This window comes from Camellia sinensis, chromosome 5 (assembly GCF_055761805.1).
Source record: "Camellia sinensis isolate YWXY chromosome 5, ASM5576180v1, whole genome shotgun sequence".
In the NCBI taxonomy this organism is placed as follows: domain Eukaryota; kingdom Viridiplantae; phylum Streptophyta; class Magnoliopsida; order Ericales; family Theaceae; genus Camellia; species Camellia sinensis.
In genome coordinates this window covers 129,525,332-129,552,147 of record NC_138965.1, presented here as the reverse complement: position 1 = coordinate 129,552,147, position 26,816 = coordinate 129,525,332, and the positions used below count along the sequence as shown (strand labels likewise).

The 26,816-nt window shown below is 44.1% G+C and overlaps 1 protein-coding gene across 1 annotated transcript; it reads left to right on the top strand.

The window, feature by feature from the left end:
- The first annotated feature begins 2,757 nt into the window (after positions 1 to 2,757).
- On the top strand, positions 2,758 to 3,255 carry LOC145791680 (uncharacterized). Its single transcript, XM_082872090.1, has one exon. The coding sequence runs from the start codon at positions 2,758 to 2,760 to the stop codon at positions 3,253 to 3,255; it is 498 nt and encodes a 165-aa protein (XP_082728216.1).
- The last annotated feature ends 23,561 nt before the right edge of the window (positions 3,256 to 26,816 follow it).

The following is a 26,816-nucleotide window of genomic DNA, read 5'->3' as shown; positions in this document are numbered from 1 at the left end:
TGGCGTGCGACCACAAAGGTGGTCTCCTGGGCCACCGTATCCCTCTAGAGAGGGGAAGCGAGGTGTGTGCCAAAAACCATGCCAAACGGAGAAAGTTAAGCGGTCCCGAACCGAGGCACACGGTCGACGGCCCCGAAAACTGAAAACTGGTCTCCAAACGGAAAAAGTGGCCTACAACCATGAAAAGTAGCCTACGGCCACTGAGAGATGGTCTACAAGACCTCTCCCTCCCTTCGGGAAGAGAAAACAAGACCTGATTCGCAAACCGAGGCAAAGCACAAAAGGGTCCCAAGGACCGGGGGTAAGGCTCTCAGCCGAAACTCCGAAACCTCAGAACGAGCACAACATGCACCATCACCGAGCACTCAATCGATGACGTCTGAGTCTTAAGATCAGTCAAAAATGGGGTGTCTATAAGGCCGATCTTTGATCGGGCGAGCGGGGGTGCTCAATTCATAACCTTCCCCTCTCCTACCTAAGTTCCCGAGCTGAGACAATTTTGGTGATGACGGGCATGTGGCCTTTGGCACGAGTCATGGGTTTCCTAAATTCTTCCAAAATAAAATATTTAGGTGGCGACTTTGTATCTGGAAAAGTAGTCTATTTTTGGCATTTGGATTCAAAATCGATTTTCCAAAAGATTTACCAGATTGGGACTCTTTGGTGTTTATCTATTTCACATTATGCTTGTGAGATCAGATTCAGAACCACAGCAGTCCGATACTGTACGACTTATTCATCTTCCAAAAGGGGGCACGAAAAAGTCGAGCTACAGTAAGTTCCTGGGGTACTTGGTCTCCAAGATGAGCATAGAAGCAAGCCCGGATCAGATCAAGGCTATCTTGGATTTGAAAAGCCTGACTTCAGCCAAGCAGGTCCAGATTTTGACCGACAAGGCAGCAGCCCAAAATAGATTTATCTGCCAAAGTTCTGATAAATGTAAACTATTTTTTTAATTATTGAAGAAGGCCACATATTTTTTGTGGACAGAAGAGTGTGAAGTCGTCTTGGCCGACTTGAGAAGGTACCTGACAACAGCCCCAGTTCTGTCAAATTTAATACCTGGAGAGGAGTTGTTCCTATACTTAGCAGTTTTAGACCACGTAGTAAGTGCAGTGGTAATCTGAGAAGACGAGGGAGAACAAAAGGCAGCATACTATGTGAGCAAAACCCTAGCAAGTGCAGAAACCAGGTACTTGCCCCTGGAGAAGTTGACACTAGCCCTAGTGATGGCTTCTAAAAAATTGAATCACTACTCCTAAGCCCATAAGATTGTGGTGCTAACTGAGCATCCCCTGAAGTCCCTGTTGCAGTATGGAGATCTGATAGGAAGAATAGTTAGATGGGTAGTAGTACTGGGCCAATACGACTTGGAGTTCAGGCCTAGAACACCAATTAAGGGCCAGGTGTTGGCCGACTTTGTGGCCAAGTTCACTCATGGGGCAATTCTAATAAGGGCTTCGATGAGCCGCGGCTTAAGATGTCTATGGGAGGAAGAAGAAACCCAACTAGGGAACGAACCTCACTCCAGCAAAACAAAAGAAGGTAGAGCAACCCAAACCCTGTGACATCTACATCGGCGACTCCTTCCGGGTGTTTGTCGACAGAAGCTCAAATTGGTAGGGAGCAGGGGCAGGAGTGGTTTTGGTATCGCCAGATGGGCGAATGATAGAGCAATCTATTCATTTGGGGTTCAAGGCCTCAAACAACAAAGCGGGAGTATAAGGCGCTAATTGTAGGACTGAAACTAGCAGCATCCATGGAAGCCGATGAGGTGGTAGTCTTCTGTGACTCCCAACTTATTGTGAATCAAGCAAAAATCGAGTATGCAGCCTGAGATGAAAGGATGATAGCCTATGTCAAAAAGGTTGTTAGACTAGCACTGTTTAAGAATTGTTGGCTACAGCAAGTTAGCCAACATGATAATAGCCACGCCGACGCCTTGGCAAACCTGGCTAGTGCAATAAGATCAGGGGAACCAAGGACAATCATGGTTAATTATGTGACAGGACCAAGTGTAGAGCCTCTGATAACAGAGTACGAAGCAATGTGTGTAGAAATGGGTCCTAACTAGATGGACACTATAGTTGTGTTCCTCAAAGAGAGCAGACTGCTAGAGGACAGAAAGGAGGCACACAAAACGAGGTTGAAGTCGGCCAGGTTTTGTCTGTTGGTAGAAGGCCATTTATACAAAAGATCCTTCACTAGACCTCTGCTTCGATATGTGCACCCCTCTCAGGTAGAGGACTTCTTATACAAGATCCATGAAGGAGTTTGTGGAAGCCATGCAGGGGCAGGTCACTTGCCCATAGAGCCATCTCTCAGGGATACTAGTGGCCATACATACAAAAGGATGTTAAAGCCTATGTCAAGAAGTGTGAGAAGTGTCAAAGGTTTGCACCTTTGATGTATCAATCAATAGTAGATTTGAATCCAGTATCCAGTCCTTGGTCATTTGCCTAGTGGGGCATGGACCTAGTGGGACCACTGCCCCAGGCAACTGGACAAAGAAAGTTCTAGCTAGTAGTCATAGACTACTTTACAAAGTGGGTAGAGGCTAAACCTCTTGCAAAGATTCAAGATATTTATGTGAAGAACTTTATCGGGAAGAACATAATAACCAGGTTCGGGATCCCAAAGGCCATTATAGCAGACAATGGCACTCAGTTTGACGATAAGCTAATTAAGAGCTTTTGCGCGAAATACAAGATCAAAAACTATTACTCTACTCCTAGTTTCCCCTAGAGTAATTGTCAGATGAGATCAAGAGGAGGTTGGAAGCAACCAAGGAAAAGTAGGTGGAAGAATTGCCAATGTTTTGCGGGCATATCGGACTACGCCGAGAAGATCAATTGGAGAGTCTCCCTTCGCTATGGCTTATGGCTTATGGCTTATGGCACTGAAGCAGTCATCCCAATGGAGGTCGACATCCCCTGTATCAGAACCCAGGGAGTGGAGAATGGGACCAACGAGACATTCTTTGCCCAAGATTTGGATCTATTGGAAGAAAGAAGGGACAGATCAGCAATTCGGCTAGGGGCATACCAGCAACAACTTGCTAGGGCTTACAACAAGAAAGTCAACCCAAGAGAGGTCAAGGTTGGGGACCTTGTTCTGAGGAAAGTTGTCGGCAACAAGAAGGATCCTAGGGAGGCCAAACTTGTCCTAAACTGGGAGGGACCTTACAAAATCATCTTGGTTGCCAGCAATGGGGTATATCGGCTTGAAGACATTGAGGGTAACGAGTTGCCATGACCCTGGAACACTTGCAATGTGATGTTTTTCTATCATTAGTTCATGTTTTTTGAGATTTATGTAATTGTCACAACCTAAACTCGCCCCTAAGGTTTAGCGTCATAACTGACCAAAAATCCTTGGATTACCAAAGGCCTCTTAACAGAATTTCAAAATGTAAGGGGCTGAGGAAGCAAATATATAAAAACTTACATAGTCCATCAAGTTGTGTTAACATACATGGGATAGATAATTTTAAACTATATAAACACACTTGTGATGTCGTAAAAAGACATTAGTCATACATCATTCCCATAGCCAGATGAAACAAAAGTGAGACTTAGCCCAATGTATAACACCAAAAACAAAACATATCTTAAAAGTTGGACCACAAAAACTTGGCATCTCAAAGGGAACCTCCCCGGGAGGCATAATGGCTGGCTGACCTAACTCTCCAGGCAACATCTTAGGCCTGGTCATGCGCCTGCTCACCTGCATACATAATATAAATAGTGAGCGGAAGCCCAACGAATAACAATGGAGTAAAGGGTTAAATAAATGATGTCCCATAACTAATTCAGTAAACAGAAACATATACATATGCACGTTCTTGTTCGAGTCATAGACAGAAATTAGAGTTCATACTTAATCTTACATAGTACATCCGTTAGCGCTAAAACATCACATACAGAGCATGAAGGGTCATACTTTTCAGTTCCATAAAGGAACCTACGGACCGGGAACAAATAACTTGTCAGTTCCATAAAGGAACCTCTGGTCAGGTATGAATAACTTGTCAATTCCATAAAGGAACCTCTGGACTGGGAACAAATAACTTACTTGAGCCACGGAATTGTTGCCACGAATACTTGTCAGAAATTGGACAATCATTCATTGTACTGAATATATAACATGTTATAAAATAGATCTTATTCCATATATAGAAAATAAATAAAGTTGAACATAGCTTTACTCCGTTATTACTTACAGATGGCTCCGAAAGCAGACAGACAGAGTAGGAAAATCAGACATCCTGTGGCGCGTGACCTGCACAGTTACAGAACGAATACGTACTGAATTACACACCTGGAATCATTAACTTAGTTCATTCTTATCTTGGTGTGTTTCTACTACTTTTCCTCATTATTATGTCTTAATCTTGGCTTAAGACTGCCTAGGATGCAATGAGGATGCCAAAATGCTCTTGAAAACACTTAACAAAACTTGCTGAAAACAGGGGTCGAGCTCGAGCGCAACTTCTTTCGCTCGAGCGTAATTTCTGTCGCTCGAGCGGTATAGACACCCCATTTTTGACAGTCCTCAAGACTTGGACGTCACCGTTTGAACACTCGGTGATCACCCTTGTTTGTGTTCGTCTTGAGTTCCCGGAGGTCTCGGCTACGCGCCTTGCCTCAGGATCTCTCGACTCGACTGTTTTGTGTTTGGGTTTGCACCAAACACTTGTGTTTTTCCTCTGGAGGGTAGGGAATGGCTTGTTGGCCATCCCCACACTCCACCGGCCATGGCTTGAGGCCACCGGCTGTGCTTTGTTGCCATCGGCCAAATGTTTGGCCGACCGGCACTCTAGATGGTCGACCGGCCATCTATTTGGCCAAATTGCATTTTTGGCTGGCCGACCACTGTTCATCTGCTTTTGTAGATATTTTTTATGCCAGCTGTGCTAGCTGGCATACACTTTGCTCCCCTCCATACACGTGTATGGGGGGATCTCCCTCTTGACTAGCTTGTTTCGAAAGCTTTACAAGAGGGATTGTCTATAAGAGGGAGCCACTTCTCCCTCCATTAGGGTTAGAAAAAAAAAGCTCCAGAGGTCTGGTTTTTAGGGCTAGAAGTGTGTGTCTATTCTATCTCTATACCTCCCTCCCTTGTGAGTTAAGTGTGTGTTTGTCCTTATTATTGCACACAAACACCTACCATTACACCTTTCCTTAGTTGCTGAGGCATTAGAGGGTTGATCTTGGACTTTTTGAGCTACTTTTGATCCAAGAAGAGGTCTGGCCTTGTGATCTTGGAAGTGTTCTTCAAGGATGAGTGTTCTTGCCCATTATTTCCCATTTTTGCATAGCTTTTTTGACTATCTTGCAACTGTTTTTAGACTTTGCATATAACATATAAAAGTTCTGTTTTTACCTGCTTAACATAGTTGTTTAAGGTTGCTTTGTCGTTTGGGGGTGTTTGACCCCTCTTAGGCCTTGTTTGGCCCTATTTTTGTGCTATTTTGGTGAGCTCCGGGACCACTTGAAATCTTGAGGGATTTCAATGGTGAGGATGGTGCCTTATGGTCCTCAGAAGGAGAGGGCCACCCCCTCTCCTTGTTGTCTTCAATAATGGCCATTTAAGCCTCATTAGTGAGCACCTTGTCTAAGTGTATGTTGGCCATGCCTTAACTATTTTTTATGTTTATTATGCCATAATATAGCATTTGTGTGAGTTGGTTTAGGTACACCATGCTTGCTTAGTATACCTGTCTTGTAATACCATGAATTGCCTTAACATGCCTTGTGCTTTGAGCCTTGTGCTTTGAGCCTTGTTTCTAGTATGTTTTTAGCTTAGCTTTGTGAAGCTTTTATGCTTGTTTTAGCATGCTAAAGGTCTGTTTTTGGTCATTTGGATTGTCCATGCTTTGCTTCGTATAGCTACCATGTAACCTCTCTTGTATGCCTTAAACATTGACCCCACTAGCATGTCATCCACTGTTTTGGGCCTAGTATAGGGCTGCCCAAATTGGTATAAGTCCATTGTTTGCATGTTGTTGCATGCTCACCTTGTGTGTTGTCATATACTTAGCCTATTGCATGTGTTGTACGCTTCAATCGCTTTGCATTTAGCACGCATTCTCTTGGCTAAGTTGCCTAACATGTTGTCCATGTTGCACCTTGCATGCTTGTATGGTTAAGCTTGCATAGTTATTCCATGTCTTGCATACTTATTTGCTTAGGTTGTGTGCCTATTGCATGCTTACTTGTTTGCATCTCATGTTGCACACTTAGCTCACAAGTCTAGGTTGCATATCATTGCATGCATCTTTCACCTCTTGATCAAGCCATGATAGAGGTTGAAAGCCCCTTTGTATGTTTCTATGAATTGCATTTCATTTGAAATCAAAATGCACGACTTGGTTCCTTATGCCATCACGCATTGAAATGCGCGATTGGTGGTCCGAGAATCAAGGAACATACCCCTTTGAGTCACAAACTTGATAAGGGATGTGTTGGTGCACACATTTGCTTACCTGCTTTGATGGTTAGTACTAGGGCATATTTAATTTAGCATAGCTTATGCTATGCATGCGTGCATCATTCATCAGCATTGCATGCACCAGGCTCGGCGCATCGTGCTAACTGCATAAGTATTTCAAATCTAGCTTGAATATGTGCATCAAATGGTTACATTTCACATGCCATCCTAGGATTAGCCAAACCTATCCTAATTGCATTTTGTATGCGTTGCATTAGGCACTTAACATGGACTTGGATCATACATTGATTGCTAACGAGTTCTTTGTTTTGGCTTGGAGTACACTGTAAGTATTTTGTGCTTTAGCATTTCGCACGAGTGTGAATGTTAACATGACAGCATGCTTACCATGTGGCTAGATGCTTATGTGATATGAACTGCCTGAATGCCTATGGGTGAAGGTTGGATTGCTTGAGTTGGAACAACTCATCAAAATCCATGTTTTAGCCTACTCGCGAGTAGCAAATTTCAAAACAGTTTCCAAACAAACGGATATGCGATGCTTTGTTCCAAATTAGGCGATCTAGTCTATACTTGTTTTGCTGTGCGCATCACATAGTAATTCTAGCTAATTAACTGGAATAAGAACACATAACGTTTTCAAAATTTGATATCATGGTTAGTAGAGGCCGATCTTCGGATCGGGCAAGAGGGGGTGCTCATAGCTGACCATCCCCAATCGTACCCAAGTTCCCGAGCCGAGGCAACTTTGGTAATGGCGGACACATGGCCTTAGGCAAACGAGTCAAGGTTTCCTAAATTCCCCCATTAAAAAATATTTAGGTGGCGACTCTATATCTGGCAAAACAGTCCATGTTTGGCACTTCTTTTCTAAAAATTTGTTTTCTCAAAACGATTTGCCGGATTTGGACTCTTTGGTTTAGACTAAGAACTGTGACACAAAAGGGAGTCCAAACTGTGGTGGCATAAAGCCCGAGGGCGCGTCCACAGTTTCTGGCAACTCTGCTGGGGAGTTAGAGAGCTTGACTCAAACTCGTGATATCCTGTTTTGATTTCACTTATGTGTTTCTATGCATTGCATGTCCATTGGTGCGCCTAGGACACAGTGTTTGCCATCTGCCATTCCTGAACGGTTTGCCGGAGGCTTGTCTTGTCAAGGCATGACCATAAGGCTGACCGGTTATGGGCTCTGACAGTATGGGAATACAAACCCTGATTTTACCGGGGCACCCTTTTGACCATTCGACCTAGTGCATATCAAAATCCGTAGTAACTATTCCAAGCTAGGACAGGTTGCTTACCCGATGTTAGGTTGTTTGAAACCGTTGTGTGCGTAGTGAAACCCTAGCTCCTGACAAAATAGGACAGGGAAACCCTACCCCAACATAGGGGTGTTTTGGCTCTCTCTTACTTGCTATGTGCTTTTAGAGTGTATCTCTATAGGAACGTACATATCAGTTTGCAAGTCTGGGGCATCAGGCCTAAAGGTAGCAATATCAGAATTTGAGAATCGGTTATATCCGCAGATATCAGATTCAGTGTTTCGGGGCAGTGATTTTGAGGAACAGTGATCAGTAGTAGAGTAGAGTACAGTAATTCGGCTACGCTTATGTCTGTTCAGTTGGGCTGGAATACTGTTTGCTTTCCCTTTCAGTCCAGAGATTTGGGTTCAGAGATTTGGTGTTCTTCCTTGCTGACGCAGGACAGATATCGGATCCATCGATCACCGACTGCATCGTCTCCGTTTGGTTCAACGGACTTATGACGACCCAAAGCTCAAAGGAAATTATGGTTATGGCAGCCGCGTCAGACCAAGTGATCATCTCGCAGGATGAGACCAATGTTGATGTACCGCATCCACCCAGGTCGCCTGTTGCACACCCGATCTGGACCCCCCAGTTGTATCAGGCTCGTGAGCCCACCATGTTTGAGTTAATGCGAATGATCGGCAACCTCCAGAGATCTGTGGCCGATCTGGCCTATGGAATGTCGGCTTTGCCACCAGCCACATCATATGCCAGGAACTTTATACCACAGGAGCCCCCACTACTGGGGCGGATTGTGATCGAGCTCAGCCAACCAGAGGTTGCCTCTATCTACAACAATGACGTGTCAACAACAACCAGGTTTCGCTCTGATGTAGTAACCCAAACCCTCGATCAGACTGAGGATAGAGGTAAGAACAAAGTGGGAACAGATGCTGATCCCATTGGACAACTGCTATGGGCAATCGAGGCTTTGAAAGACAGGGGAATGAATAAGCAGCAAGTGTTCGCAGTCATGACTAAAGCTGTGGATGATGCTTTTCCTACTCCAACCGAAGGCAGTTCAAGCCAGGCAGAAAATCGGGATAGGCCCCGTCATGCCAAGACAGTTCCTTCCATTCCCAACCCTGCACCAGGAAAAGATTAGAAAGCCAAGGCAGTGCCTGCCGACCCTTTCGCTAGTGCGTTTAGCAAGAACCTTCAGACTTCAAAGTACCTGCCTCGAGAGCGCAGAGTCTTTTACGCCCTCTACATGCCTTTGTCTAGGGCATTTCATATTTTGGCTAAAAAGGGGCATCTTAAACCCCTCGAGCCTCGGCCTCTCCCGAAGAATCTCCCTCTCTCATATGATGCTACCTTGTACTGCGCGTACCACCAACAGTCCGGTCACAGCACCGACGGTTGTTTTCGCCTTCGTCATGAAGTGCAAGATTTGATCGACAATGAGGTTATCCTCCCACCTACCTCAGCAAAGTCTTTCACTACTGAGCTATTGGACTTCGAAGATACTGCAAGTTTGTGATCAGGGGTTGGACCACCTGCGGGCGGCGCTCGGTGCATTTCGGACATGGCGTCTGGCACGCACTTTTGAGCATCTGCGAATGCCAATTTTTGTGGTTTCTGACTTAGGTGTTGAGTCAGTTCGGTGGTCTTGTTTTGAGTCTGTCTCTTTGTTTTGAGTCAGTCTTTTGCTTAAGGGCCTGTCTTGTCGCGTCGAGTCAGTCCCATTGTATAGAATGTCGGGTGATTTCGGGGTTGTTGCCTTGAACGCCCTTTTGTTTTGTAATTACCCTTTTGCTTTCTTTTGAGCCTGTCTCTGTGGTGGAGCCAGTTGCAACCAGGAAATCTGAATGAAACAGCTGTGGCTGTCATGTTTTGTACTTATTGCTGCTTTGAGCCAGTTGTGCCAACAGATCTGAATGAAAAAACAGCAATTCCCACACTCTTGTGTTTGCTTCTGTCGTGTGCCAGTTGTGCCAGAAGTTCTAAATGAGATGGTAGTGTTTGACTAGAAGTTGTGTCTTTTATGTGCCTTGAAATCATTGCATTGACCTAAGTTTTTCAAAACCTTTTTGAACACTGCGGTGAAAACAAAGGGGAAGGAATTCCTCGAGATTTGCAAAACTTTGATCATTTGAGAGAAAGAGAGGCATGCTAAGCCCTTAATGATTGAAACCATGTTTGTTAACGTGAGTACTGAGAAGGACCCTGGCTTGATCCAGATTGGTTCCGCACTGTCTTCAGCACGAGCGATTAGTCACTTTCTTAAAAATTTTCAAAAAACGTTTTGCGCAGTCCTGCGAAGACCTGTGTGGAATCGCTCTTGAGATTGTGCAGCTTAGGATTGCTCTCAGCCTCAAGACTTGAGCCCTTGCTTTAAAACCTTGAACCACAATTCGGAGTGTTCAACGATCGACCATTAAGAGAGTCCTGTGTGGCCAGATTGGAAGCAGCCCTCGAACAAGAGGCACCAAAGTCAGATCAAGAAGTTCAGATCTCATCAGAAGAAGCTTGTGAAGCTAGAACAGAAGCACCCCTCCAAGTAGGGGCAAAAATGTCCGATGTGCTCAACGAACTGAAGATGGGTCCTTCAGCAAATCAATACAACAGTCATTTTCCTGGATTCAGATGATTTCAGGATCTCAAAACCATTTGGCATGGAGTTGTTGCACTTTTACCCTTTGAGAGGCTCGCTGGGCCGAAAACCCGGAAGGGCGACCCAGGCAAAAGTTAGAGCAAGAGAAAATACAAAAAAATACAAAAAAATGCAAAAGAAATGAAAAGAGAAAAAAAAAAAGAGAAAAGAAAAGAATTAAAAAAGGAAAGAAGAACAAAGCTCGCAAGGTCGAAAACCCGCAACGGACGCCTTGGCAAAAGTTAGAGCCTAAAAAAAGTGAAGGTTAAAATACCCGAGTGTACCTTAACCCGAACTACGTAAGGCTTGATTCCCATGTTTGGGATACGTAGGCAACTTCATCTTGAAGTCCAGCCCCCAACGCTTTCATAGCGACTGAGTCCATGTAATGGTTTTGATCATCCTTGCCTTCTCTGAATCCGATAGTTCGGTTGTGTCAACATGAACTACGTAGGCTTGATTCCCATGTTTGGGATACGTAGGCAACTTCATCCTGAAGTCCAGCCACCAACACTTTCAAAGTGACTGTGTCCATATATTGGTTTTGACCATCTTCGTCTTCTCTGTATCCGAGAGTTCGGTTGCGATCATCACTAATGAGGACTGACTATTTATGCTGCGGCGTTATCCAAACAAGGATCAACTTTCCGTTGCCATGAGTCGCCATCCAAACCAGGGGCAACTTTCCGTTGCCATGCAGCGTCCTTCGAGCAAGGGGGAATTTTCCATTGCCTCCGATCCGAGGTTATGCACCTCGAGAGTAAGTTCCGTGCTCGTTGAGCAGTGACCGTCTACGAAAATAGTTTTTGTGAATTTTTTTTACTGAGGTTGACTATTTTCTCGAAAATTATTCCATCTTTTCCAAAACTGGACCATTTTCTTGGACCCAAAAAAGGAAAATTTTCAGTGCTCATAGCCTGACTTGCATGATTTTAAATTAGAAAATCGGACAAGTATGTTAATCTAACTCTCATTTTGGTCAAAATTGTTTTAGTAGAAAACCAAAACAAAAAAAAATGGTCAAAATGATGAACTAGGGGCACAGTTGGGTCAAGTGTTCTGTCTTTACCCCGTGGTTGACATTCCTTGCCATAAGGGCACTCTATTCGCCAGAAGAAGACACAACTAAAGCCGTCGGTAAAGGGCTGAAAGCTCTCAACAACCTCCAAGGGACAAGGAATCAAACCTAGTGCGAAGCACGAATCGGAACGGATCAAGATACTCCATTCCCTCATCCGGAGCACTGACTAGATGTCATCGGAAGAAATAGCTGCGAGCTAACAGTGTTAGGCGTGAACCAACAACCTCTTGTTTATCCACCGACCGTATATGGGGAGGGATGAAAAATGAGAGAGTAAAGAATAGAGAGATGTGCGCTGAGAGAAAAGCGAGCAAAAGGGTTTTGAGAGAAAAACCGAGCCTGAGTGCCGAGTGAGGTGAGAATCACACAAATAAGAAAGGGTGGGAAACAATACCCGGAGGAACTGGCTCTTCGTGATTTGAGGTTTCTCATTTTTGTAAACACGTCGGTATGTCGTGTCTTTTGCTTTGTTTATCTCAACTTTTGTTTTGAGTCTTTTCCGAGCGTGTCTTGTTGTGATTAGGTCGTGTACTTTCTGTTTGAGTCTTTTTTACTGTGTTCAGTTGTAGGCTCAATACCCCGGTTTCAAAAACCCTTTTTCAATCTCAAAAAATTTTAATCATGTTGTGCTCAGAGTGCTGTGCCATTCTCCACATTTGTGCAAAACAGATTTGGTTCTTTCGTAAAGCCGTGGAGGTTCAACCCAGGTCGCGTGAAAACAATGAGCATATGGATTCCGGATTGCATCTGAGTGTGTTTCAGATTCAGCAAATTCAACCTTTGTATTCTGTCTTGTCAGATTGAACTGTTTGTTCAGGATTCGCTGTATGCAGATTAATCCCCAGCAGAGCATGAGCCGAGTGTTCGGACTGAGCAGTGGGTTGTTTAAGTTGTTTTGCTATTAGCTGGTTCATTACCCGGTTATTACAATACGAATGTTTGATTTTCAGACAGAAGATCAATCTCATTTACATTGAGGTGTAACATGATGCAATGCGATGCAATATATAAAATGTACAAATGTAACACTTTTTCAGATAAAAAGTTTGTTTCATTTCATCATCTTTTTCAAGTACAAAGTTTTGGAAAAAACAAAACCTGCCTTTGGCAATACAAGGTACTCTAGCTACCAGCAAAAAAGAAAAGTACAAAAGAAAAGAAGAAGAAAAGCAGCAAAAATCTGGATCAATGTCAAGCGGCCTCAGGCCTAAGGGTCTGTCCTCGTCCTCTTCCTGGACGAAGGTCCAGGAGCATCATCATCAGAGCCGTCATCTGAGCCTGAGTCAGTGCCATCTCCGGTCTCCTCCTCAGATGACTCCGCCTCTGCCTCCGCCTCCGTCTCCACCTCGGACTCATCGTCATCGGGGACTGGTGCCCGTGAGCTACTCCCAACATGAGTGCGCCCCGCCTTGGTACAGGGGTATACTTTGCCCTCTCCATCTCCCCCTCGAACAGGAATGAATGGTCCAGCTGGAGCGCCTCCTACAGTAGCAATCTGGAAGGGATGCTGAAAAGTACAAATGGCAAACGCATCAGTATGCTACAGAATACAGTATATGCATACAATGTGTGAATACTGTGAGCAGTGTATCAGTGCAGAATGCAGTGCATAAATACAGTGTATGAATACTGTGAGCAGTGTATCAATGCAGAATGCAGTGTATGAATACAGTGTGTGAATACTGTGAGCAGTGTATCAGTGCAGGATGCGGTGTATGAATACAGTGTGTGAATACCGTGAGCAGTGTATCAATGCAGAATGCAGTGTATGAGTACAGTGTATGAATGCCATGAGTGGTGCTGTGAACAATCTGTGGGCTACAGTGTGTCAGATACCATGAGGGCCGTGTATCAAGTGTTGTGTTGTGCATCAGATTATGTGAAACAGTTTATGTATGGTTTGAGACCGTGGTCAGAAGAACATACCGGAATACTGTAAATGGCCAGAAGGTCGAGGCTCTGCTGAAGCATCCCCATCACCGAGGTGGTCAACTCCAGGGACTAGCGAGTGTACTCGGAGGAAGCCTGCAAAAGTGTTAGAAGCATCAGTATTCGGTGGAATATCAAATGAATTGAAATGAACTAACTGTGCAGAATGCAAAATGCAGTAGTACATACCGGAGGCAAGCCGTAGAACCCGACTAGCTCATGATCAGCCGGAGGGGGAGCAATGGGGATCTGGTAAGTCGCCCCACCCCGCCCTCTACACGTCATCATCACGGGCAGTGCTGGCCAACTAGCCCCCCATCCTCTCCGAGCTCCGCTCCTGCCACGGGCCTGAGCCACCCTCGGTGCTCCCGCTCCTGCCCCTACTCCAGCCACTGACGCCGCAAGCCTCTCTCTCTCGGCTCGACGGCCGCTGCTCAAAGGCCGCATGATGTAGGTCCGGATGTACTCTGAGTAGTCACCTATGCCTCTGAAGCGTGTCGCATCCCAGCCGATCGTATAGTCGGCCATCTGCTCAGGGGTGAACCTCTCGGTATCCCTCATATGCTCAGGAGGGTGAACCGGGACTATCTGCTCCGGTAAACCCAGGGTCTGGCGTAGGAAACGCTCACCCAGATACCAGGCTCGACAGACCGGCCCCTCCAGCAAGATCCTGAAGCGTGCAGTCTCCTCGGCACAGGCAAATCGCTCTCGCATCGCAGCTGGCAATGGAGCCCAAGGCTGCTAGGTGATCTGTAAATGGCATACAGTTTGTTATCTACGGTTATTGAAAATACCGTGTAAAGCGAAGTTTAAATAAACTCTAAAGTTGAACATACCTCCACGGGGGTGATGGTGTCAAAGTAGCGGCGGAAGAAGATGAATGTCTCCCGCGGTCTCCGCACGCATGTCACGTCGAAGTGTCGGGAGAATGGAACGACAAGAGCGGTCTCCTCGTCAGGCACTGGCGCGAGCCTCGGAAAGTAGGCGTAGAGCCACAACTGCAGAGTAAGTATCAGTATGCTTATCAGATAAAGCGGAATACAGAATAAAGCAAAAGTTACAGAACCGTGTATTGTGCAGTGTATTGTGCAGAGTGTACAGTGTGTGCAGTGTACAGTCAGTGTAAAGCAGAGTATATGTGTGCCGTGTGTGCAATATACAGTCAGCATGAAGTAGACCACAGTGTGTGCAGTGTACAGAGTACAGAAAATGTAAAGCAGAAACGAAAAACAGAAGAAGAAGACGTACCTCCCAAGCCCGCCAGTAGCCTCCGAGCAACTGCCCGCTGCAACGGGAAACTGAGCTCATGTATCCATACAGAGTGGCCAAGGCAGTGCCACCCCAGTCGTAGCGCAGGATCCGCGTGGCGTCCACTAGCGCACTCAACAAACAGAGAGGCACGGTGTTCTCCTGATCGGCGAAAATGGTCGTCCCCAGCAGAAGCATCAGGAAGCCGCGGGCGTACTGCTCCACCTCCTCCTGGGTCATCAGTGCCTCCTCAGCCAAGGCTGGCTGAACCCTGAACTGGACCTCGAACCATGAATACCTGACGAAGCCGGGGCGTGCGAGAGGCGGCATCTCGCCAAGCATGTAAATCTGAGCGGCCTCCCACTCGTCCATGTCGGTGCCGAAGGGGATCGGATCACCCTCTACCCCGATGCCAATGAGCATCGAGAAGTCATAGGGAGTCATCGTCATGTCTCCCGCGACCGAGAAGTGGAATGAGTCGGTGGTGTCCCACCACCTCTCCACCAGAGCGGCAAGAAGAGTTCTGCTCGCAGTAAGCCGGGAGAGTCCTCTACAGAAGGCGCCGAAGCCGGCCTGGTCTACGATGTGGCGGACCGCATCGGGCAACTCCATGTACCAATCGCAGGCGGCGACATTCCCATACCCCCGGAAGGCATGGGAATCTCCCGGTGTTCAAGCAAAGTAGTTGTGAAGCAATATAAAATGTACTGTTTTGAAGAGCATTCAGAATTGGTGACAATACAGCGTGTGTGCACGTTTTTAAGTTCAAACAAATATCGGGTATTAGTGTGCTCGAAGTGAACTGCGGCATATGATGTGTCAGTGTTTCTGAGTGGTTCAGTACAGATACAGCGTGTGTACACATTTTCATGTTCAAACAAACATCGGGTGCCGGTGTGCTTACAGTGAACTACAACATGCGATGTACCAGTGTGTTTGAGTGGTTCAGTGACAATACAGCGTGTGTGCACGTGTTCAGATTCAAACAGACATCAAGTGCAAGTGTGTTCACAGTCAACTACAACATACAGTGTATCGGTGTATCTGGGCTAAGCAGTTAAAGAACATAATCAACTATGGCAGTTAAGTGTTCTACATTGCGGAAAATGAAACGGGGAAGAATATACCTCAGAAGCGCCGTATGATAGATGTGACTCCGGCTCGCGCAGGAGAAGCTCTGGAGGCACCGTCCTATCGAAACTCCTGAACTGGTGAAGTCCGTCAGGAGGAAGTATGTGAATTGCCGGCCGGTAGGTCGCTAGGTCGAACAGGCAGACGCTCAAGGGCAAGAGTTCGGCCTCGGGATCCATCCCCTGATCTGGGGGAGTCCCGCCCTGTGGTAGATCGTATGCCATGTCAAAAGTGGTGTGAAAATGATCAGAAGAGAGAAAACCGGGCTAGAATACCAAAAGTCAACGGAAAGTCAACCCCGAGAAGGCAAAAAATGGTCAGGAAAGCCGAAATGTGGAAAAGGCACGGAAATTAAGAAAAACTCCAGGGAAACAAGCCCCGAGTGGTGAAAATCAAGAAAGAGACACCGAAACGGAGTTTCGTTCGGTTCAAAATGTCCGAAACGAGAAGGTATTCGGGAATCAAATGACGAAACGGGCACGAAAACCGATGAAAACGGTGAATGGAAGGGAGAAAAATGCTCTAGAGAGAGAGGGGAAGGATTTTCGCACAAATGGGAAGTGACAAAATAGGGTTTGAGGCCCTATTTTAAAAGACCCGAGGCCAAAAGACCAAACTGCCCCGATTCAGGCATGTTTGGCCGGTCGGCCACACTGTTGGCCGGTCGGCCAAATTTTTGGCCGGTGAACCTTTTTGGTAGCCGATGGATAGCCGGTGACCTCCTACACCCTTGTTTGGGTCAGATGTGTGGTTTGGGGCCTTCATTGCTCAAGACAGTGCAAGAAAGTGCATTTTCGAAGCTTAACCGGTCTCCGTTTTGACCTCGGACCGTGTCTTCTGTGCGTGGCACTCGAATACGGGTGCGATGTATCCTTTTTGTATCCTTCTGTCTCTTACGAGATTCAAAAGTTGCCCTACATGTGTTGCTTTACAACGCTTTGATGTGAACGCGCGTTGGGACATATGTCGTTTCATTCGCATCGTTATGCACATATCTCGCATTGTCATGCACGTCATTATGCTTGCATTATCATGCACCTTCGACGGTCCAGTAAGACCTTAACTATGCACGATCTGGCGAGACCTTAAATACGCTCGGTCTAGCGAGACCTTAAACCCGCTTTGTCTAGCGAGACCTTAAATCCGCTTGGTTGCATTGTCATGCATCCCTCACTCGCATTATTGTACACGCCATACTTGCATTAGTATGCACATTCTTTGGGCCGCGTCGTCAAGCGTACATCATTTGCATTATCATGCATCTAAAGCCGCGCATTGTCGCGCATTTCAAGTTCATGCATTTTCATGCATCTCAAAAGCCGCGCGTTGTCGCGCATTTCAAGTTCATGCATTATCATGCATCCAAAGCCGCGCATTGTCGCGCATTTCAGGTTCATGCTTTTTCATGCATCCCAAAAGCCGCGTGTTATCGCGTATTTTGAAATCATGCATCATCATGTATTTCGAGTGACACGCGTTGTCGCGCATTCAAGTTCACATGCATCATCATGCATTTGCATTTCAAAAAGAAAAAAAAAAACACATGCATCATTTGCATTCCAAAAACAAAAACAAAAAATGCATCGTCATGCATTTTCCCTTTCATGCATTTGTCATGCATTTCAAAAAATTTCAAAAAAAAAAAAAAACATGCATCGTCATGCATTTCAAAAAATTTCAAAAAAAAACAAAAAAAATGCATCGTCATGCATTTTCCCTTTCATACATTTGTCATGCATTTCAAAAATTTTCAAAAAAAAAAACAAAAAAAAAACATGCATTGTCGTGCATTTTCCGTTTCATGCATTTGTCATGCATTTCAAAAAAAAAAAAAAAACAACAAAAATGTATCATCATGCATTTTCCCTTTCATGCATTTGTCATGCATTTCAAAAATTTTCAAAAAACAACAAAACAAAAACATGCATTTTATTGTATATATTGCATATGTCATGCATCATTGTATATATTGCATGTGTCATGCATTCCATTGTAAATAGTGCATATGTCATGCATCATTGTTTATAATGCATATGTCATGCATTCCATTGTATAAACTGCATATGTCATGCATCCACTGTATATATTCCATCCATTGCATATTGTAAATATTGCATTGTAGCTTGCATGCATTCACTGCATCACCCCCACCTACGGCTTGCGCCTTTCCAGGTTGAGCATGGTCTGGTATGTGCCCATACTTTTCGCGTTGAAACACAGATCTGAGACTTTTGTGTACGCGCCTATTCCACGCTGGTATGTTGGTTTGAGGGTTGCAGCACCGTTTCTGTGTTAAACGTGGGTTTGTATGTGTGCATGCCTTTCCTAGGCAAAACAAGGTTTGGTCGTGTGCCTTATCCGCTGTGAATACTACATTTGCATCCATTGCGTTTCTCCCTAGCAGATTACATTGTAAATATCCATTGCATATTGTATATATTGCATTATAGCTTGCATGCATTCACTGCATCACCCCCTCCATTTACGGCTTGCGCCTTTCCATGTTGAGCTTGGTCTGGTATGTGCCCATATCTTTCACGTCAAAGCACAGTTATGATATTATGTGTACGCACCTATTCCACGCTGGTATGTTGGTTTGAGGGTGACGGCACTGTATCTGTGTTAGACGCGGCTTGTATGTGTCCATGCCTTTCCTAGGCAAGATTTGGTTCGGCTGCATGACATATCCATTATATATATTACATTGTAGTGTAATTTTTGCATCCAGCATTAGGATCATTGGTCTTTCCTCAGTGGGTCATTTCCCCACTTATGTCATTTCCAATTACTTGTTCTTGTGTCCGTCTACATTACTCATAGTTCTGCATGTGTACGCGCCTATTCCACGCTGGTATGATAGTTTGAGGGTTGCGGCACCTTTTCTATGGTAGATGAACTTTGCGTCTCCATCATCCTTTTGACATTTGTGTGGTTTGAACCGCTCATGATTTGATCATGATTCAATTGCATTGCATTATCGTTTGCATTATTTATACATAGTTTTGTATATACTGCATATCATTTTGCATTCGTTTTGCATTGTCATGCATGTTGCGAACAATATTGTACCTGTTAAGTTGCTTTCTTTTACAGGCACGATATTGTATGTACGGTTCATTTGAAGCTGGTGCAACCAAACGAACCGCGCAGGTATTGTATTCTCCGAGTGCGACGTATCGAGAATTGCATAATTCTCTTACATCCTTTCTGCATTGTAGTGTGGTTGGATTGTTGTATGCTAGCTAAACACTGTCGCATGTTATGCTTCGTTACAGCTTTCTTTGCATGATCATAAGTTATGCTCGGCTTCTTGCATTATCAGTTGCATTTTGCCCCTGCCTTCGGGCGCATATCTTTATTGTCTTGCATGCTTTGCCTAAGTCTTCGGCCTTGTCAAAAATGGGTCGTCTCTGGGCTTTGACACTCACTCCCGTCATTCTTATGAATTTTGAGTTCTGTCAAAGAGGGGCAATTGTAGACATCCCATTTTTGACCGTCCTCAAGACTTGGACGTCACCGTTTGAACACTCGGTGATCACCCTTGTTTGTGTTCGTCTTGAGTTCCCGGAGGTCTCGGCTATGCGTCTTGCCTCAGGATCTCTCGACTCGACTGTTTTGTGTTTGGGTTTGCACCAAACACTTGTGTTTTTGCTCTGGAGGGCAGGGAATGGCTTGTTGGCCATCCCCACACTCCACCGGCCATGGCTTGAGGCCACCGGCTGTGTTTTGTTGCCATTGGCCAAATGTTTGGCCGACCGCGACTCTAGATGGTCGACCGGCCATCTATTTTGGTCAAATTGCATTTTTGACTGGCCGACCACTGTTCATCTGCTTTTGCAGATATTTTTTATGCCAGCTGTGCTAGCTGGCATACACTTTGCTCCCATCTCCCTCTTGACTAGCTTGTTTGGAAAGCTTTACGAGAGGGATTGTCTATAAGAGGGAGCCTCTTCTCCCTCCATTAGGGTTAGAAAAAAAAGCTCCAGAGGTCTGGTTTTTAGGGCTAGAAGTGTGTGTCTATTCTATCTCTATACCTCCCTCCCTTGTGAGTTAAGTGTGTGTTTGTCCTTATTATTGCACACAAACACCTACCATTACACCTTTCCTTAGTTGCTGAGGCATTAGAGGGTTGATCTTGGACTTTTTGAGCTGGTTTTGATCCAAGAAGAGGTATGGCCTTGTGATCTTGGAAGTGTTCTTCAAGGGTGAGTGTTCTTGCCCTTTATTCCCCATTTTTGCATAGCTTTTTTGACTATCTTGCAACTATTTTTAGACTTTGCATATAACATATAAAAGTTCTATTTTTACTTGCTTAACATAGTTGTTTAAGGTTGCTTTGTCGTTTGGGGGTGTTTGACCCCTCTTAGGCCTTGTTTGGCCCTATTTTTGTGCTATTTTGGTGAGCTCCGGGACCACTTTGTTTGGGCCTCCTCACCACTGAAATCTTGAGGGATTTCAGTGGTGAGGATGGTGCCTTAAGGTACCAAGAAGGAGAGGGCCACCCCCTCTCCTTGTTGTCTTCAATAATGGCCATTTAAGCCTCATTAGTGAGCACCTTGTCTAAGTGTATGTTGGCCATGCCTTAACTGTTTTTCATGCTTATTATGGCATAATATAGCATTGTTGTGAGTTGGTTTAGGTACACCATGCTTGCTTAGCATACATGTCTTGTAATGCCATGAATTGCCTTAACATGCCTTGTGCTTTGAGCCTTGTTTCTAGCATATTTTTGGCTTAGCTTTGTGAAGCTTTTATGCTTGTTTTAGCAAGCTAAAGGTCTGTTTTTGGTCATTTGGGTTGTCCATGCTTTGCTTCGTATAGCTACCATGTAACCTCTCTTGTATGCCTTAAGCATTGACCCCTCTAGCATGCCATCCTTGCATCATTTTAGTGTTTGGAACCACTTGTCATGTCATTTCATTCCTCATGGCATGCTTGTATGCTTGCATTTCATGTCCCTTTAATGCTTTATAAGGTTGTCGTCTTATGCTCCATGTTTGGCCTCTTTTGTATGCTTGCATGTTTAAACCATTTAGACGCCATCTAGGCGTGTCTTTGGTCTTGTTTAGACCAGCATTGGGGCTGTTTGGAGTCCCCTTGGCCCTTTGAGGCTTGGTTGGCCTCAAGCTTTGGGCTTGTTAGCATGCTCTGATTGCTTGGTTTAGGTCGGTTTGGCACCATCCTCATGTGATTTTCAGAGCTTATATTGCTTGCCATATGCCCATGTTTAGCCTCTTTTAAGCGTACTTAGAAGTTGCTCTTTGATGCCTAAGTGATGGACCACGTTTGCATGCATGCTTGTATGTGCATTTGGCCCCTATTTCCTTAGCATTGGCCACTGTTTTGGGCCTAGTATAGGGCTGTCCAAATTGGTATAAGTCCATTGTTTGCATGTTGTTGCATGCTCACCTTGTGTGTTGTCATATACTTAGCCTATTGCAAGTGTTGTACGCTTCAATCGCTTTGCATTTGGCACGCATTCTCTTGGCTAAGTTGTCTAACATGTTGTCCATGTTGCACCTTGCATGCTTGTATGGTTAAGCTTGCATAGTTATTCCATGTCTTGCATACTTATTTTCTTAGGTTGTGTGCCTATTGCATGCTTACTTGTTTGCATCTCATGTTGCACACTTAGCTCACATGTCTAGGTTGCATATCATTGCATGCATCTTTCACCTCTTGATCAAGCCATGATAGAGGTTGAAAGCCCCTTTGTATGTTTCTATGCATTGCATTTCATTTGAAATCAAAATGCACGACTTGGTTCCTTAGGCCATCACGCATTGAAATGCGCGATTGGTGGTCCGAGAATCAAGGAACATACCCCTTTGAGTCACAAACATGATAAGGGATGTGTTGGTGCACACATTTTCTTGAAATGCATTGCCATGCCTTGTTTTGCCCTCTGCTGCTGTCAAAACAGTTTTTGCAGGAAGCTTTGGCCGGCCGGCCATCCATACTACCGACCGACCAATTATTGATGGCCGAGAGCTCAACAAATGGTCGATGACCATCCGGATATGGTCGGTGGGGTTTCCACTTGGTCGGTGGTGATCCATAGTGTCCATAGAGCATACCTTGGGAGTCGTGCAATTTTCAGAAGAACAGAGCAGGGGAAACAGAGGCAAACTTGTGCATGACAGTGGACTTCCGAGCGGAGCCGAGCACGCATTGCATCGGGCCCTCTCCCCGAGGTTGTTTACTGTTTTATTAGATTAGTTAATTTGCTTCACTAGTTTAATTGGTCTGTAATATTTAATTAGCTTGTAGGTTAGTTAAATCTGTATTATTCTTTCGGTCCCTCCGAGCGAGGGCAAATTTGTGGGTGCCTGTGTGCATGCCATCCAACCCCCACATTTTTCTCCCTTTTACTTACCTGCTTTGATGGTTAGTACTATGGCATATTTAATTTAGCATAGTTTATGCTATGCATGCGTGCATCATTCATCAGCATTGCATGCACCGGGCTCGGTGCATCGTGCTAACTGCATAAGTATTTCAAATCTAGCTTGAATATGTGCATCAAATGGTTACATTTCACATGCCATCCTAGGATTAGCCGAACCTATCCTAATTGCATTTTGTATGCGTTGCATTAGGCACTTAACATGGACTTGGATCATACATTGATTGCTAACGAGTTCTTTGTTTTAGCTTGGAGTACACTGTAAGTATTTTGTGCTTTAGCATTTCGCACGAGTGTGAATGTTAACATGACAGCATGCTTACCATGTGGCTAGATGCTTATGTGATATGAACTGCCTGAATGCCTGTGGGTGAAGGTTGGATTGCTTGAGTTGGAACAACTCATCAAAATCCGTGTTTTAGCCTACTCGCGAGTAGCAAATTTCAAAACAGTTTCCAAACAAACGGATATGCGATGCTTTGTTCCAAATTAGGCGATCTAGTCTATACTTGTTTTGCTGTGCGCATCACATAGTAATTCTAGCTAATTAACCGGAATAAGAACACATAACGTTTTCAAAATTGGATATCATGGTTAGTAGAGGCCGATCTTCGGATCGGGCGAGAGGAGGTGCTCATAGCTGACCATCCCCAATCGTACCCAAGTTCCCGAGCCGAGGCAACTTTGGTAATGACGGACACGTGGCCTTAGGCAAACGAGTCAGGGTTTCTTAAATTTCCCCATTAAAAAATATTTAGGTGGCAACTCTGTATCTGGCAAAGTAGTCCATGTTTGGCACTTCTTTTCTAAAAATCTGTTTTCTCAAAACGATTTGCCGGATTTGGACTCTTTGGTTCAGACTAAGAACCGTGACACAAAAGGGAGTCCAAACTGTGGTGGCATAAAGCCCGAGGGCACGTCCACAAGCGGTCTGTAAATACTGCAAAAGTGCTGGTTGCTTTGTTTTTCCACTCGATGCTCGCTTGAGCGTGAGACTCAAGTCCTCGCTCGAGCACAACTCTTGTCGCTCGAACAGTCTGCAAAAATAGGAAACTTCTTGGAGCATGAATTTTATGCTAGAGCCAACTATTTGTTGCTCGAGCGGGAGTGCAAAACACAAAGTGGTCACTCAAACGCAGGATCTGTCACTCGAGTGGAGAGCAGAATTCTGGAATTTCCAGATTGCTCCTCCCAGCTCAAAACTCAAATTCAAACTAACAAAGCGCATTCTCTTGGGCCCAAACCTTGAGGAAACACATGCAAACTTGTAAAATATGATGAATCACATATCATTTAATGAATTTATGGCCCAAAAGCTTACCAATTGCCCAAAATTTAACTTGAAGCTTACGAATATGATATGGACATGGCATGCGTGAATTATTATGAACTTAAACTTTCCAAAACATGATCAATTAAGGTCAAATGGTAAGAAATGTGGTGAAAACTCAAAACAAAGTCAAGATATACACATGCATGTGAGATTTGTTTGAAATTCAAACTCCAAATGTGATGAAAGTGCATGCATGCATGGAATTCATCTTCTTAAGCTCAATTCTCATGTTAATTCACCCATCACACTTGATTTCATGTAATAACTAACTAAATTACAAACTAGGAGGTAGAAATTCTTACCTTAGAAGCTTAATTGTGTCCTAGATGTCCAAATGGTCGAGTCCCTTAGTTCAACACCTTGAATTTCTAGTAATTCTCATTTTCCCTTGTTGATCTCACTTGCTCTCTTGGTCTCTCTCTCCCTCTATGTTTGAGTCCAAAAGATGAGAAATGAAAGTGTAACTCATAGCCTTAAGTTATCAAATTGACTTATATAGGCTTAGTTTAAGAAGTTTAATTAACAATTAATTAATTGGCATTATTATATTCTGGTCATTTGGTTCTGAATCGAATTTCAATTAAACCTACCATAATGTTCTAAAAATTCCAACTAACACATAATTCAAGTCAATTTGATGATCGGATGCCAATAAGGCCTTCAATTCACAAACCGAAACAGAAACTCAAATAGATCTTTTTACGAGAGACAAATAGAAACACAAATAATGAAATGCTCATGTAATTAACTCAGGATTTCATTTTAATTACTTATTAGGCATACTTAATCATGGCTTAACAGTTAATTATGGGTCAAGGTTGTTACAGTCTTTCCCCTTAAAGAGTTTGGTCCTCCAAATTCGAATTACCTTCGTTTTGGAAAAACATCGAGTCCAATGAAAATAAATTTGGATATCTCTTCTTCATATCTTCTTCCGTCTCCCATGTTGCATATGTCCCTCTGTGGTTTTGCCAATCCACTTTAACCAATGGAATTTATTTGTTCCTCAATCGTTTGATTCGGCGGTTCACAATCTGAATTGGCCTCTCTTCATACGTATAGTTATCCCTCAATAGTATATGTGTTGGTTCGATAACATGTAATGGATCTCTCAAATAATCCCGTAACATTGAGACATGAAAGACATTATACATATGTTCCATAACCGGTGGCAAGCCTACCCGATACGTCACCGGGTTAATCTTCTCAAGAATCTCATATGGCCCCATATATCTTGGTGCTAGCTTGCCCTTTACACTAAATCATGTTTGCCCTTTCATAGGAGTTACTTTGATAAATACATAATCCCCTACTTCATATTCCCGATCTCTTCTTCGGACGTCCACATAACTCTTTTGGCGGCTTTGTGCAGTTTTCAATTGTTGCCGAATCAATTTCACATTTTCAGTTGTGTCTTGCACTAGTTCCGGTCCCAACAACGGTCTGTCACCTAACTCGGCCCAACAGATCAGGGAACGACATTTCCTCCCATAGAAAGCTTCATAGGGAGCCATACCGATACTCGAATGGTAGATGTTGTTATACACAAACTCGGCCAATGGTAAGTAGGTTTCCCAATTGCCTTGGAAATCTAGGGCACACATTCGAAGCATATCTTCTAAAGTTTGATTAGTTCGTTCAATTTGGCGTCTGTCTGTGGGTGGTAGGCACAACTTATCCGCAGTTCAGTTCCTAACGCCTGTTGTAAACTCTGCCAAAACCTTAACGTGAACATTGAATCTCTGTCAGATACAATGAATACCGGCTGTAGACAGCCCGAACTTCCTCTGCGCACCCCCCTTTCGAAGAGGGCGCGAATTGGGTTCTAGCTGCTACAGTTCGGACTCCTGTCACTGTTCTGAATCTAATCTCACAAAGTGCAATGCAAGACTGATAAATCACTAAAGAGTCCAAATCCGGCAAATCGTTTTGAAAAATCGATTTTAATCAAAAAGCGCCAAACATGGACTGCTTTGCCAGATTTCAGAGTCGCCACCTAAATATTTTGTTTTGAAAAATTTAGGAAACCCTAACTCGTACCTAAGGCCACATTTCCGTCATCACCAAAGTTGCCTTAGCTCGGGAACTTGGGTACGAGAGGGGAAGGTTCTGAAATGAGCACCCCTGCTCGCCCGATCAAAGATCGGCCTCTATTAAACATGATATGTTGTTTTTGAAAACACATGTGTTCTTGTTTGATTATTAGCTAACTTACTAGGCGATGCTCACAACACACAAGTATATACTAAATCGCTCAATTTGGAACAAAACATTTCATGTTTGTTTTTCAAAAATGGTTTGAAAATGCTACTTGCAGGTAGGGTAAAACGCGGATTTGCCACCAAACAAGGTGGGCTTGAAACAACATGATTTGCCACCTCAAATGGGCTTAAAACTCACATTTTGATGAATTGTTCCAATTCAAGTAATGATGCCTTCATCCACAGGTATTCATGCAGTTATAGCAATTAAGCACATAGCCTCATGGCAAGCATGCTATCATGGCAACATACACATCTCATGTAGTATGCTAAAGCGTAAACACTCACAGTGTACCCCGAGCCAAAAGAGAAAACCAGTTAGAAATCAATATATGATCCTAGCTATGTCAAGATGGCTAATGCAACACATGCAAAATGCAACTAAATAGTCTCGGCTATCTAAGATGGCATATGAATGTAACACTCGATAACATGCTTTGAAACACGTATTCAAGTAAGTATTGAAATTCAATGCAGTTTGAATGATGCGCCGAGCCCGGTGCATGCAATACGAATGAATGATGCACGCATGCAAAACATAAGTATGCTAATTGAAACATGCCCTAATCTAACCACTGAAAGCGGGTAAATAAAAGGGAGAAAAAAATGGGGTTAGAAGACATGCACACATGCACGCACCCTTATTACAACATTTGCCCTCTCGACGGAGGGTCCGAATAATAGGCTAAGCTATGCTAAGCTACTTATTACAAAACCACTAATTAACTAACTATTCTAGCTAATTAATTACAACACATGATTTGAAATTAACTAACTATTCTAGGTTAACTAAATATTACAAATTGAATTAATTAGCTAAACACGTTCACTAACTAATAAATCAATTAAACGGCCTCGAAGGATGAGGGATGTATGCATGCTCGGTTGTTTCTTCCCAAAAATTCGTCGCATTGCCACCAGTTGCCTCTGTTTGCATTCGCCTTGATTCCTGAACATCGAACCAATCTCCAGGTTATTTCTGCTCCAAAATCAGAACAACTTTGAACCACCTTCAAGCTGGTGGACTGTCTGCCACAAGGGGAAACTGTAGGCCACTTAAAGTGGCCGATCGAC

Coding starts and splice junctions, on each gene's coding strand:
- LOC145791680 (XM_082872090.1), top strand. CDS start 2,758: ATGAGATCAAGAGGAGGTTGGAAGCAACCAAGGAAAAGTAGGTGGAAG.